Source organism: Myotis myotis, unplaced genomic scaffold (genome assembly GCF_014108235.1).
Source record: "Myotis myotis isolate mMyoMyo1 unplaced genomic scaffold, mMyoMyo1.p scaffold_m19_p_19, whole genome shotgun sequence".
Classification (NCBI taxonomy): Eukaryota; Metazoa; Chordata; class Mammalia; order Chiroptera; family Vespertilionidae; genus Myotis; species Myotis myotis.
This window is the reverse complement of record NW_023416323.1, coordinates 3,779,573-3,794,967: the sequence shown is the minus strand read 5'-3', so window position 1 is coordinate 3,794,967 and position 15,395 is coordinate 3,779,573. Positions and strand designations below refer to the sequence as shown.

The following is a 15,395-nucleotide window of genomic DNA, read 5'->3' as shown; positions in this document are numbered from 1 at the left end:
AACACCATAAATATCTTCCAGACAAGATACAGTTTGCATCTTCATCAGTTCCTGCAATTTATAAGCCTGAGAAAAATAGCTGGGGGTTTCTGAACAGAGCCAGGATCTGATCTCCCAGAAGGCTGTGCTACTGAATTTTCCATGGAGACATTAGATATCCCTCTATAGTCACCTTCCCTTTGATCAAACGAAATCTCCAAGGAAGAAGAGTATTTGTGATCCTACGACATGGCTGGTGTCACTCAATTTGGCTGTTTGGTGAACTAAGTTCAGAGGAACTGACATTCGCACATAGTTTGCTCAGCTGCACATGTTTCTATGAAACCTAAGATGGGAGTTCTAACAGCCTCTTGAAGCTAGGAAACCTCATCTTCACACTTCACCTGCAGTCTCTCTAGCTTTGGGAGATGCCCTTTTCCCCAAGAGATACCCAAATACCATCAGGAGAAACTTAGCTCCATAAAGAGTGAAGTCATTTCTAATTCTCAGGATATCAATCTGGACTAGGACATTTGAGCCAAAGCTTTGGTTGTATTACCAGCATTTCCAATTCTATCCGATTAACAAGGAAGACAGTATCCTACTGTACTTATGGAAATAGATCCACTGCCAGTAAAATAAAAAAATATTTAAGAGGGCCTTAGAAATGCTTTGGGAGAAGTAAAACAGGAAGAAAAAGATCAGTGTTGATACCCACATGGGAGTCCTCCTGTACATTCTTGCTGTCCAAAACAGTGTCCAGGTACCCTCCACAGGACCCATTGGAGAAGGGACAGAGCTTGGACTCCTGGAAGCTTAGCACATGCTCCCACTGGTCATCACATGACCACTGCCCTTGCTGGGAGGGACTCGGTGTCAGCTTCACTGTGGAGATGGTGCTATTGGGACCAACCAGAGGCGGGATCTGGTGTGGAATGTTAGCTTCAGTCAACAATAACCTCAATGCTAGCTCTCATTTTTGAGCATTTATTGACTCAGTGCAAGTTTTCTAAGGACATTCCACCTTCACAACAAATTTATTTTAAGGGTGAAAAAAATTTATTCACAGTTTAATAACATAGAGAAGGAAAGCAGGGTCACTAATATTTTACATCCAGCTCAACTGCTTCACTTTCAGCAGAACTGATGGGGTTGGACACTTCACACTGGTAGTTCCCAGCATCCTCCCTCCTGACAGGGTCTATGGTGAGGGTTCTGTTGCTCCAGGACAGCTTCATGCTCTTACAGACTCATGTTATTGAAGAACCACTGGGTGAGGATCACAGTTGAGTAGCAAGTCAGGACCACAGCATTCTCATTCTCTGTGACTGTGGTGCTGCTCTCTAAGAGGGTGGGCACTCTTGTGTGCTCTGCAAAAAGACCAAGGACTGATTGAGAGTGGACTTGGGACTTGGGGTCCTGCTACATTCAGAGACATCTCAGCCACTCACAGTCACCAGTGAGCTCTGTAAAGGTCACCAGAGGATGGTCCTGACCTCTGCAGAAGGACAATTGTCTTTGTTCAGGTGACAATATCTATGGATAGGGCTGCACTTCTTCTCTGACCCCACATAACCCCAGGGTGACCCCTGACCTGTTCCTCAGACATCTCTGTAATATCAGCATAGGGAACACCTTCCCCGGTGATGTTTCCTATGACCTCATCATCAGGTAGCATTTTCCTCTCATGAGCTTTTATTATTTCTTTCTGTCATTAACTTCAAAAAAGATGAGGTCCCACTCTTTATGTAAAATTCCATGTATGTTGTGGAAGGCAGGCTGCCACCTCTGTCCTTCTCTGGGGCCAAGGGAACTTTATAGAAAGTGAAAAGGCATTTACCTCTTTTTAAATAATTCATTAGGCAATACAGATGGCCCAACCCAGACTTCATGATCTTGGAACTGTAGAAGTTCCAGCTAAATGACTTTTCAGCCTAAAAGGACTTTATTTCTTGGCCTGCAGATTGAATATCATAGTAAAATAAGTCTCTAGAGAGAAGTCGTTATAGTTTTATCAAAAGACAGGAGCTGTAGGAATAGAAGGAAACGTTTCAATATGATAAAGGCTACACATGAAAGCCCACAGCTAACCCAACATTCCATGGAGAAACTTGGAAAATGTTATTAACATCATGAACAAGACAAGGATGCTGTTTTTCTTTTTTTAAAAAAATATATTTTATTGATTTTTTACAGAGAGGAAGGGAGAGGGATAGAGAGTTAGAAACATAGTTGAGAGAGAAACATCAATCAGCTGCCTCCTGCACACCCCCTACTGGGGTTGTTCCGACAGCCTAGGTACATGCCCTGGAATGGAAATGAACCTGGGACCCTTCAGTCCACAGGCCAACGCTCTATCCACTGAGCCAAAACAGTTAGGGCTAGGATGATGTTTTTCCTACTTATTTACTATAGTAGTGAAAGAACTGGCTGGAAAAATCAGGCAAGATAATAAAATAAGAGGTATCCAAATTGGAAAGGAAGAAGAAAAATTATCTTTTAAAATAAGACAACATAATCATATATAGAAAACCCTAAAAATTTCACCACACATACACACACACAGCAAAGAAAATTTTTAAGACCTGATAAAAAAGGCAAAGTTGTTGGAGACAAAATCAACACTCAGCATCACTTCCATTTGTTTCAACAAAAATGAACAATGCCAAACTAAAATTAGAGAACAGTTGCATTTAAAATAGGAGCAGAGAGACTAGAATACTTAGAATTAAGTTAATGTATAAGATGAAGATATATACACTGAAAACTACCAAATATCTCTGAAAGAAAGTAAAGAAGAAACAAAATACCTTGAAACACATCCATGTTCATGTGTTGGAAGACCCCCAAATATCTTCCTATTTGATATGATCCTTATAGAATTCTCTATGACTTTTTTCAGAAATAGGAAAATCCATTTTAAAATTCATAATGAATTTCAATGGGCCCACAAATTATTTCAATAATCTTAGAAAAAAAGAACAAAATTGGACGTCTTACACTTACTAATTTCAAATTTTACTACAAAGCTGAAGTAACCAAAATATGGTGACACTAGCATAAAGACTTCTATTTGTCAAAAGACACAATCAAATGGTTTTGACAAAGGAGCCAAGGCTGTTCAATGGAGAAAGGACAGTCTTTTCAACAAATGGTGTTGAACAGTAGCATCCACATGCAAACAACTGGAGTAGACCATCGCTTTTACCATAAACAACAATTAAGTCAAAATGGGATTGAATCCTAAATGTGAAACCTAAAACTATAAAACTCATTAAAGAAGTTATAGAGGGAAGCATCTTGACATTGAATTTGAAATGATTTCTTGAATATGACTCTAAGAATACAGGTAAAAAAAGAAAAATAGGTAAATTGGATAGTATCAAAATAAAAACTTCTGTTCATCAAAGGACACAATCAACAGAGTGAAAGGTGACCTATGAAATGGTAGGAAATACTTTGCAATTCATATATAAGATGAGGGGTTAATATCTAGAATATACAAAGAACTCCTACAACTCAATAACAAAATCAAATAACCTGATTAAAAAATGGTCAAAATACTTGAACACATATTTCTTCAAAGATGACATACAAATGGCCAGCATGGTTATCCTATATAATAAAGAGCTAATATGCTAACTAGACCGGAAGGCGGAATGACCTTCCAGAATCACCAGTGGGCAGAGGGTGAGGCCGCAAGTCAGGCATCTGAGGCAGCTGGGGCTGTGAGGGCCAAGCCCCTTGCATGGATTTTGTGCATCGGGCCTCTAGTGAATAGAGATATCCAACATCACTGATCCTTAGAGAAATCAAATCCAAACAACAATGAGATATTATTGTATACCCATTAAGATGGTCACTGTTGGAAACACAGAAAATAACCTGTGTTGGCACAAAATGGAAAAATTGGAGCCAGGCCCACTGTGGGCGAAAATGCAAAATGGTGCAGCTACTATAGAAAACAATTTGGAGGCAGATAAGAAATAGACTTACCATGTACCATGTGGTCCAGCAACCTCACTTCTGCTTTTATATCCAAAGGAATGTAAAGCAGGACTTTGAAGAGATATTTACACATCCATTTTCATTGCAGAATTATTCACAATAGCCAAGAGGTGGAAGCAACTCTATTTTTCATAGAGTAACATAAAAAATGTAGCACATACATATGCAATGGTACCTTATTCAGCCTTATAAAAATGGTAATTCTGGATAGTATGCTCCATGAAACAAGCCAGTCACATGAAGACAGGAACAGAGTGTTCCACTTATATGTATCTCAAGTATTCAAATTTACAGAAACAAACAATGTTGGTCACTGAGAGCAACAGAGGCAGCAAGGATAATGCCAAGATTTCCTAGAAGAATGGATTTGACCTTGACTGAGAAGAGGAGGATTTGGGGAGGATCAGGTTGGGAGGTGGGGAGGATAAAGATCTTTGTTTTGCACACGTTACAATAGAGGTGCCCAATTATGTCTAGGAAAGATTCCCCAGATCGGCTTAACTCATTCTCCTGAAGCCTTTGGGAAACACACACACACACACACACACACACACACACACACACACACACACACAGAAACAGAAACAGAAACAACAAAAAAAACAACTCAGAAGTTGGAGATAGCAATCCCAGGAATCTCTGACAACAGAGTCAATGTGTGAGTTCTGGAGAAGGGAAGCGGTTTTGTGCGCTATGGGTTGTGACTCTCCCACACTCAGGGCCATGGAGCTGGTGGGTCCTGGACTGTGGATTTGGAGGCTGCAGAGGGACTGTTACTCAAGAACAATGCAGCATGTCCATTTCCCAGTGTTTTCATCCAGGAAGTAACAGCAACACTTTAGCAAATCAAGTCTCCAGTCCTGCCCTTAGAGATCATTCCGGAAATTGCAACTTTAGTCTACTTTCCAATACATAAAAATTAAATTAAATAAGTAATAGTTTTCCTAAAAAGGAAGGCAGACCACTTATGGTCTGGTTAATGAACTGAGAATAGTAATTTTTGTCTTTTTCATTTTATATTATTTTATTTTATTTCTATCAACATTTATTTTAATTTTATCCTCCTAACATAAACAAAAATAACAAATCAAATACAAAAAATATGCCAGTGCCCATTATATATCATTTGGACAAAGAGCCAAGTCGTTTGGGCTTCAAGGACAAATCTTAATCAGTTTGTAAGACCCAGAGAAGGTAAATTGTTTTGAGGTGATCCTCTACAACCCAAGGAGATTTTAACTCCCCCTGCAGGTGGAACATGAAATAGTTATTCCATGTCTGATATTCACACTGTAAGCAAAGCCAGGTCCCAGCTCTCTCCTGTTGGATATTCTTTCTTGTATTTGTGACAACACTGAATGTTGCCTGATAAGCCCTGTGTCTCTGTGTGTTCTGTTAAAAGTTATCACAGGAAGGTTCTGGATTCTTTGGGCCATACTGAGGATATGTGCCCCAAACAATGAGAGCTCCCCTGGATGGAACCAAAGTCTTCTTTAAATGACATTCTTTGAGTTTATTTACTAATTTTTTTCATTATCCACTGCAAGGTCTTTCCTCTTGGATGATGAAAACTTACCTGATTTCTTTCTCATCACCAATTCTCTCTCTCTCTCTCTCTCTCTCTCTCTCTCTCTCTCTCTCTCCCTATCTCTTTCTCTTTCTCTCCAGTAATTTTCTGAAGACCAATATTTAGTGTAGACTTATTGTGTCTGTTTAATGCCATTCACACTTGAGCCAACTACCTGAGATTTCTTTAAATTTGAATCTCCAGTGAACATCATAGACAGAGAACCTTCCTTCTGTGACCTACAGAGGTGGGCATGGGATGGTCCTGCTCATTAGACACTTGTAATGCCATAAATAGAGTAGAAAAAGCCAAATACTTCTCTACATCCCTTCACAGCTTCTCCAGGTTTCCTTGCCGCTGTACTGCCCTCTGGTGGTCACATTACAGAATTTTCCCAACCAATGGTCAGGTGTAGGGGCAGGACTATGAAAAGTCACGTGAAAGTTCTGGGCTCTTTGTACAAATTAAGAATTTCAGGATGACAAAAGCAAACTATTAAACCTACCACAGGCTCTTCTAAGTGGCTGCACAAATTATGAGCCCATGAAGCGGCCCTCCCTACCAGGGCAAATGGATGTGTTCATTCTCCAAGTTAATTCAATCCCAAACTCAAGTCATAAAAATGGCGAGAATTAGAGGCTTTCCTGCTAAAGATGAACAAAACTGCAACTTTCTAAATGCCTTAGTAAGACACGTGTGCTCCAAAGGGTGGAAGTGATGCCAGCTAACGTTGATGCTCTAAGACAATGACATTAGTGATGACAGTGACACCAGAGACAGGATCAACTCTTGTGATCAGCAGTTTAAGCAAAGCATGAGCTATAGGGCCATCCACATCTGTGACCATTCAGGAATCTGCCACAGATGGCTCCACTAGTCTGGGCCATGCTGGACATACCCTCCAGAGGAGAAGACAAGTTGCTAATTGATGTTAGAAGAATGAAAGGTGCTTTGTGAAACCTCTGGTGAGACCTAATAAAATAATTACTCCTAGGCAGACTCCTTGTGAACAAGGCCATATCTTCTACAGCAATAAAACAGCAGCTCCCAACAGGCTTCTAGGCCTGAGGAGAGATGGAGAGTCTGAACGTGGTCTGTAATGTGACCATGTTGGCAGAACTGCCCATCATAACCTGGGTTCTACCACACCCACCAACATAAGTTCAGGTGAGGAGAGAAGCATCCAACACAGATGGAAGTGACACATCCTGGATTAGACAAGGTCAGGTGGGTACCTACCACTCCATCCCTGTGACCTACCACAGAGCTCTTACCTGTGGAAACACAGAAAGTTACTCTCACTAGTCAACAAAGAAGGAAAATGCTCCACACATTCCAAGTTCATGCCAGCCCTCAATTTCTTCTCCCCCAACACACACATACCATCAGCCTTTTCCTTGTCTGTCCCCAGACTCCTAGTCAGATTTACTCACTGACACACAAATCCCCGGGGACATGGCTAACGTGTTTACTCAGTTGAGGCACATGTTGGTGTATAGAGGTGAGATTGGCCTTTCATGGCTCTCCCAGGCCGTGAGGAAACTGCTTTGAGAGCCAAATGCACACACCTGTCCTGGGTTGGAGCTGGAGGATGGACACCTCCGACCCTCAATTTGGTCCTCACCCTCAAGCCTGCCCTGCATTCCCCACTTTCCCTAAGCTCCATGACAACCCCTGTTCTATTCTGACTACCCTGGACTTCAACTAATTTCCTGGCTCAAATATCACATTCCCTAGGCTCATCTTCTGCATTCATGGTGTCCCCATCCCTCCTCACTTTTCAGACTCCTAACTCCCTACAAGATGCTCATTTGCATTTCCTTCTTGTTTCTTATTTTATGTCTATTCTGTAACTCCTGCCAGCCAGTATATTTTGTGCTCCTTCTTGTCACAAATGTCAGGACACTAATATGAATCTTCAAGAATCTTATTCTTTCCCCCAACCCTGTGTCTCACCCCTTTTGCCTATCCCAGTTTGGGAGAATGGCACTCCCACTTCACTACACCAGCTCCAGTGGCTTCTCCCTCAACAGGTAGAAAGTAGCCCCTCACTCATATCCCTCGGCCCCATCCAGAGCCCTCCCCAAAAGAGCCCACCTGCAGGGCACCTTTAGTTCCCCTTGACCTCATATAATGCCTAACATCTCCAAACCCACCAGGCTTTACAATTTATCATCCTGGCTCTGAACAGATCCTATCACTCAAAAGCTCCCCTCTAAGCCCACTTCTGCTTACCCACAATCCACCTCTGGCTAGCTCTCAAAGGAGTATAACTAAATAACCCAGAGGCCACAAGGTACAGGAAAGATTTATTTCCATTTCCCAGGTTCTGGATGTGGATTCTATAAGAACTGGCACCTGGAGATTGTAAAAACAATGAAGAAAACAAAGTATGAGGACACCTGTCTGGCCTGAGCTCCAGGTCACGGGGGACAAAAAACAGCATCTTTTAGTGACAGCCTGTGGGTGGCTGACATGTCAGGGACCTGCATGTTTACTAGAGTTTCTAAAGTTCAAGAGAGAATATCTGTGAAAATCTCTGTGATCTTGTTCCTTGAAGATGCAGTGGAAATAACTGTGAACACTGTTGATGGCTTGGTCCCTGTGGACGTGTGCCCTTTCAGGCCTGCATGTCTTCTCAGATTCTGGTGCAAAGGCCATCCTGAGGCAACCTGCAGCCTCAAAAGCATCTAAGAAGTCACGTCAGATGCTGCTGGGTATGCCAAGTCATTAGGAAGGCAGGAAAACTAGAGACCTTTATGTGGAGGATTTTAGCCCGATAAGGAAAGAAATTGGAAGATTTGAAAATAAGGTAAGGATTGACAATGTGAGCAAAATGACAGGATCAGCTAGTTACAGGTAGATGATGACAAAGTAAAACAGGTGTCCAACACATTTAAAGAGGCAAGGAAGACATTCTTCAGAACCATGCAATAGGGGAGTGAGATGAAACTCAACACCCCTGAAAGAAAAGGCTGGGGAGATTTTAGGAAAGAAGAAGGAATTATAGGCATCTGTGTTTGCTAATGGGTTTTACAGAAAGGAAATGTAAACCATCTCCTGAAGTCCTGGCAGGAGGTCTTTTCACATCTTGGTTGTAAATGACCCCACCCAAGTTAGGCTCTTACTTTCCCTTAGAGACTGGGACACAGGGACACCAGGAGGATTAAATTTCAAACGGATGGGGCCAGGTCCTTGAGACAGTTATTCTCTGGGTCATAACACTGACAAGAAGCTTTTGAGGAGACGTATGTATATTTCAAAAGTGCAGAGAAAGAATGTGCAATTACTACTAACATTTACAAAAGAAATGGTCTAAGTCTGGAAGACAAAGGCATGTTGTCAGGAAGAAACTGTGTAAAGGTTAGTGACTCTGAGGGAACATTAATGCCTCTAGTTCAGAACAAAACTGCTTTCTGCACAGTGGAGGGAAACACAACTAAATCTCTTTTAGCCAAGACCCAGTTGACATCTTTATCATTTCCAGCAATGTATGAAGAGCTGCAATTTCCCAGCAATTTATAAACAGTTGCAAAGTAGCTGAGAGTTCCTAAACACAGCCAGGATCTGATCTCCCAGAATACTGTGCTTCTAGAGTTCTCCATGGAGACATTACATTGCTCTCTACAGTCACCTTCCTTTTGACCACAGGTCACCTCCAAGGAAGAAGAGTATTCTCCATCCTACAACATGGCTGGTGTCACTGGATTTGGCCTGATTAGTGACCTAAGTGCAGAGGAACTGACATTTACCACATAATTTGCTTGACTCAGGTTTTTCTATGAAACCGAAGATGGGAGTTCTAACAGCCTCTTGAGGTTAGGAAGCCTCATCCTCTAGCTTTGGGTAATGCCCTCATCTCCAAGAGATTCCAAAAAACCCTGCCGGTCAAATTTAGCTCCATAAAAGGTGAGGTCATTTCTAATTCTGTGGGAATCTGTCTGAACTGGGACATTTGAGCCAAAGCCTTGGTTGTGTTACTAAGGTTTCCAATTATACCCTATTAACAAGGAAGACAGAGTCCTATTTACTTTATGCAAATAAGTCTATTGCCATATAAATAAAAATACTCAAAAAGACTTAAGAAATTTTTTGAAATAAGTCAAACAGGGAGAAAAAAAAGATCAGTGTTGTTACCCACATGGGTGTCCTCCTGTCCATTCCCATTGCCAACAACAGTGGCTGGGCATCCACTACATGTCCCCCTGGAGGAGGGACAGAGCTTGGATTTATGCAAACTCATCACGTGCACCCAGGGTAATCACACAGCCACTGCCATTCTCTTGAAAGACTCAGTTTCACCTCCACTGTGGAGATGGTACAACTTAGACCACACAGAGGTGGGATCTGGTATAGACTATCACCTTAAGTCAACAATAATGACAATGTCAGCTCTCTTTTTTGAGCATTTATTGACTCAATGCAAATCTTCTAAGGACTTTCCACCCTCACAACAAATCTATTTAAAGGGCACAAAAGATTATTCAGAGTTTAGTAACATATAGGAGAGGAGGAGGGTCACTAATATTTTACATCCAGCTCAACCGGCACACTTTCAGCATAACTCATGGGGTTGGACACTTCACACTGGTAATTCCCAGCATCCTCCCTGCTGACAGGGTCTATGGTGAGGGTTCTGTCATTTGAGGACAGCTTCATCCGCTCAGTCAGCCGCAGATTCATGCCATTGAAGAACCACTGGGTGGAGACTGCATTTGTGTAGCAGGTCAGGACCACGGAATCCTTATTCTCCGTGACTGTGGTGTTGCTGGCTTGGAGGGTGGGCACGCTCACCGGTTCTGTGGAGAAATAGAGAGCATGGCTAATTGAGAGTGGGCTTGGGACCTGGGCCATGCTAGCTCCTCAGACATCTTAGCCACTCAGAGTCCACTGTGAGCTCTGTAAGGTCACCAGAGGATGGTTCTGATCTCTGCAGAAGGACAATTGTCTTTGTTCAGGGGACGATGTGTAGGGCAAGTGTTGCACCTCTTCTCTGAACCCAGATCACCCCTGACCTGTTCCCATAGACATCTTTGTAGTATCAACACAGGGAACCCTTTCACAGTCCACGTGTCCTATAACCTCACTGTAAGGTGGAGTTTTCCTCTCATGAGCTTTTACTGACCCTTTCCTACAAGTTCTTTTGACTTAAAAATTCCATGTATATTGGGAAAGGCAATCTTACCACTTCTGCCAACTACTGGGGCCAAGGGGACTTTACAGAAAGTGAATGGGCATTTAACTATTGTTAAATAACTCATTAGGCAATAAAGATGGCCCAACCCAGTCTTCATGACCTTGGATATGGATAAGTTCCATCTATAAGATTCCTCAGTCTGAACAGGACTTTATTTCCAGGCCTGCTGATTGCATATAATGGTAAAATAAATCACTAAAGAGAAATGGTTATGATTTTAACAAAGGACAGGAACTGTAGGAATAGGAGGAAATTACTTAATATGGTAAAGACCACACATGAAAGTCCACAGCTAACACATTACTCCACGGAGAACCTCTGAAAACAGTACTAAGATCATGAATAAGACAAGGATGCTGTTTTTCCCCTAATTCAACTAGTCAGGAAAATCAGGCAAGAAGATGAGATAAGTGATATCCAATTTAGAGAGGAATAAGAAAATATCTTTTTAAAAAAGACAACATAATCTTATTGTAGAACACCCTGAAGATTTCACCACATACATACCTAAAACAACTAGTATTACTAATATAAAAGATGAAGTCGCCAGAGACAAAATCAACACTCAGCATCATTTCCATTCTTTAAACAAAAATGAACAATCCTCAAATAAAATAAATAAAACAGTTCCATTTACAATAGCATCAAAAAGACTAGATGCTTAGGGTTAAACATAATAATGTGGAAGATGAATACACTGAAAACTACCAAACATTTCTGAAAGTAAAGAAGAAACAAATAACTGGAAAGACATCCATGTTCATTGATTCCAAGACCACCAGCTATCTACATATTTGAAACAATCCCTATCAAAATCCCAATTACTTTTTTTCAGAAATAAAAAAAAAATCCATCCCAGAATTTATGTGGAATTTCAATGGATTCCAAATGTTTGCAACAATCTTAAAAAGGATGAATTGAAATTGGAGGTCTCACAGTTACTAATTTCAAATCCTACTACAAAGGGAAAGTAATCAAAATAGTTACACTGGCATAAAGACTTCTATTTGTCAAAAGACACAATCAAATGGTTTTGATAAAGGAGCCAAGACTGTTCAATGGAGAGAGGACAGTCTTTTGAACAAATGCCGTTGAACAGCAATGTCTACATGCAAACAAATAAAGGGGTCCATTGCTTATACCATACACAACAATTCAGTCAAAATGGATTGAATCCTAAAGCTAAGAACTAAAATGATAAAACTCTTAGAAGAAAACATAGGGGTAAGCAGTATGGCATTGGATTTGGCAGTGATTTCTTGAATATGAAATTAGAAACTCAGGCAAGAAAAGATTAGATAATTTAGATTTTTGACAAAATGAAACCTTCTGTTCATCCAAGGACACAATCAACAGAGTGAAAGGTGATCTGTGGAATGGTAGAAAATCCTTTGCAAATCATTAATAGGATGAGGGGTTAATATCCAGAATATATAAAGATCTCCTACAACTCAACAACAGCAACACCAAATAAGCTGATTTAAAACTGGGCAAACCTCATGAATACACATTTCTCCAGAGAAGATATACAAATGGTCAATAAGACCAGGAAAAGATGCTCAACATCACTATCATTAGAAAAATATAAATCAAATCTCTCAAAGTTGATGCTTGTGATATTGAGTGTGGGTAACTCCACTGAGCAGGTAACAGGAGAACACTGCCCTGTGCGACATTTGAGTCCTCCAAGCCTTCTTCAGAGTTGGCACCTCTCACCTCTCAGCCAACTTAAAGGAATAAGGCAGTTCTATGTATCACAAGACAAATGCCTGGGGCTCTGAGCCCTCAGAGAACTTAAATCCTCTATGTCTGGGAGAAAGCACAGCCTTTCTCAGGAGCCAAGACTGATCAATGGAGAAAGGACAGTCTTTTCAACAAATGAAGGGAACCATTCAATAGATTAGCAAGATTTGGTTGTGGAAAAACAGAGAACCTAGAGTTAGAGACACCTCCTGCCCCCCTAATCCTCCCACACCTCTCCTAGTTCTTCACTGACCAGCTGAATGCAATTTTTTCTAGCTGCACAGACCTTCATTGCCCAGCCGAGGTGTCTTTCTAAGAGGCACCATTTCCCAGGACATCTTAGAGACTCAGATTGGAGCAGAAATAAAACAGGGGACCAGGATCAAACCTGTGGTCAGTTGACTACTCAGTCCCCTGGGCCAAGAGCAGGGTCAGGCCTTCCCAGGTGAGTGTGACTGACATGAGCCAGTGAGCCAATAAATGATAGAGCAGAGCCCAGGGAATGAGCCAGAAAGGAGTGAAGGGACAGGCAGGATCTGATTGTGGCAGCAGAACCATATGCTTTGCCCTTGGTCATTAAAGTCATTCTCCCTCTGTGGAGGGCAGGTGAGGCTTGTACAGATGCAGAAGGGGTGATGAATGGCAAGAGGGCAGCATGGATTGCTGACATTCGGACCCTTGTGGACCATTTGTGTTTGGTGGTTATGAGATAGAAATTTGGAAAGATCTTAAAATTCCCCCATATGCAAAAATTACTATTAATACCCCAGGGCCTAAGAGCAATAGCAAGAAGGACTATTTCTCTAGAGAACAGCAAAGGGTCTGAGACATGGGTCTCAACCCCTGGAGTGACAGGGAGCCTTTCCCATGTGGCCAGAATTCCAAGGACTCTGCATCCAGGTTTCAGCCTCTGAAGACGTTTTAGCTCATTCCTTCCTTCAGTATCCATTTATTTCTTCCTAATTCATCAAAACAACCGAGTGTTACATCTTGATCCCTTAGCTGGTTACAAGTGTAAAATGGGGAGCTAGCAGGCAAAATCCTTTCCTTTATATCCAGTGGGAATGACACCAACACATCAGGAAACAAATCAGTGGTTTCACCTCCAGTGCAGGGAGGGGTGGATCAGCCACCTGAGGGAAAGGTCTGGGTGTTCCCAGCACTGACTGATTGTTAGTGCAGGTAATTTGGTTCTAGAGTACAAATAAATTAATTCTCCATTTGGTGTTATTTTCTAGACCACAGTCTCTCTCTCTGAACTGGGGATGCCTAAGGGAAGATCTACCCATGTTTGCTTTAGGGATCCCTCTGGGATGGAGGAGAGGTAATGGCTGCAGACAGACCTTGAGTCACTCTCATGGTCTGTGTGGGTCTGCTTTAGTGACTATATCTCCCTGTGCCTTGGTTTCCTCTCAATGCAGTACGATGAACATTTGACTGCCAGGGTGTCAGTGTATTAACAATAAAATATTCACAGTATCTGACTAAACATTGGCACAGGGGAGCTGCTCAAATGAGGGACATCTGTTATTGATCAACTCCAAGAGAGAATCTCCTGGGCTGATCCCTGGTGGATGAGGAGCTGCCAGGAGCATCTTTCCTCCTTTTTGTTCCCTGTGATTCTGACCTTTCTCTGGACTCTCCTAAATGTTTCAGTGTAGTTCACAAATGGCCTGGCGACCTTGTGCATCTGTGCTAGCCACACTCAGTCTCAGGTGAAGCACCACCCCTATCCAGATGTGGCTCATGGGCCTGAGTTCTGGCTTCTGAGCAGCTCAAAAGCCTTGTGACTCAGACACCTGGGAAACCATTGCGCCCACTCAGCCCTTCCCAGGAGGTTAACCCCAACCTGACACAGGATCCCCAGGGTCCCTGGAGTCAGAAACCCTGGGACAGGGGTCTGGGTGGGGCTGGCAAAGCTGAGCTTCTTTATGAGGATTGCAGGGGGCTCCTCAGGATGGGCCCTGGCCAAGCCCTGCAGGGTCTTTCTCAGGGTCATGGTCATGGGGAGGGGCCGAGGGAACCGGACTGAGACTGGTCTCTCTCTGCTGAGCGACTCCCATCAGGCTGGCCCTTCTCTCTGTGGAGAATGTCTGCAGGGCTGGAATCCGGGAAGGGAACTCTGATCTTAGAAAGTTTGTCTCCACTGTGTGTGTCCTGCACTAAATGCCCAAACCCAACCTGGGAGATGATGCAGAGGGGGATGGAGGCAGAGTCCAGGGCTGTCAGTCCTGTGTGTTCACCCACCCAACACCCAGAGGTCAGAGAGCAATCACTCACCATATACATTGAGCCGTCCAAATCCTATTTCTTTTATTGAGCCTGGAAGGTAGACTACTACGGTGTAGATTCCTGTGTCCTTCAGGGTGACCTTCTTTATCAGCAAGGATCCATCAAAGTTTATTTGCTCTCGACCGCTGTATGCAGGCCCTGCTCTATGTCCTGTGGACATTCGAAAACCTGCAATATTATCTTTGAACTTTGCCCCTTCCCCCCTGTACCACATAAACCCTGTAACATTGGGAGGCATATTGCGGATACGTAGAATCACATCCTGCCCTTCTTCAGCATCGGTTGACACAATAGCGAGTTGGGCAGTGGTGGGCAGGCTCCAGAAATTTAAGAGTGAAACTAGGAGGAAAGAGAGGAATTGATCAATATTTGGATGTATATGTTAGGATGGAAAGATGAGGCCCTGGATTTGGAACAGATCTCTTCATCTCAGCCTTGGTGTGTGTGTGGGTGTGAGTGTGTTGGTGTGAGTGTGGTCAAGGTCAACAGCATGACCACCAATACTTCAGCACCTGTGAACTTGTTACTTTTTCTGTTTCTCAGTCTCTTTTCCAGGTGTCTGTTCAGCTCACCCACTCACTGCCCTCAGACCCCTGCTAACAATTAGGG

General features: G+C 42.6%; 1 protein-coding gene across 1 annotated transcript in view; it reads right to left on the bottom strand.

Moving 5' to 3' along the window:
* The window catches only part of LOC118674702 (carcinoembryonic antigen-related cell adhesion molecule 21-like), a 21,130-nt gene extending 6,106 nt beyond the window's left edge, over nt 1-15,024 (bottom strand). Inside the window, exons 1-4 of the mRNA XM_036346759.1 lie at nt 14,775-15,024; nt 10,206-10,353; nt 1,092-1,218; nt 698-904 (exon numbers count right to left, since the gene is read on the bottom strand). Of these exons, the coding sequence (XP_036202652.1) occupies nt 698-904; nt 1,092-1,218; nt 10,206-10,353; nt 14,775-15,024 (732 nt within the window). The remainder of the gene's footprint in view (nt 1-697; nt 905-1,091; nt 1,219-10,205; nt 10,354-14,774) is intronic.
* Nucleotides 15,025-15,395: the final 371 nt, after the last annotated feature.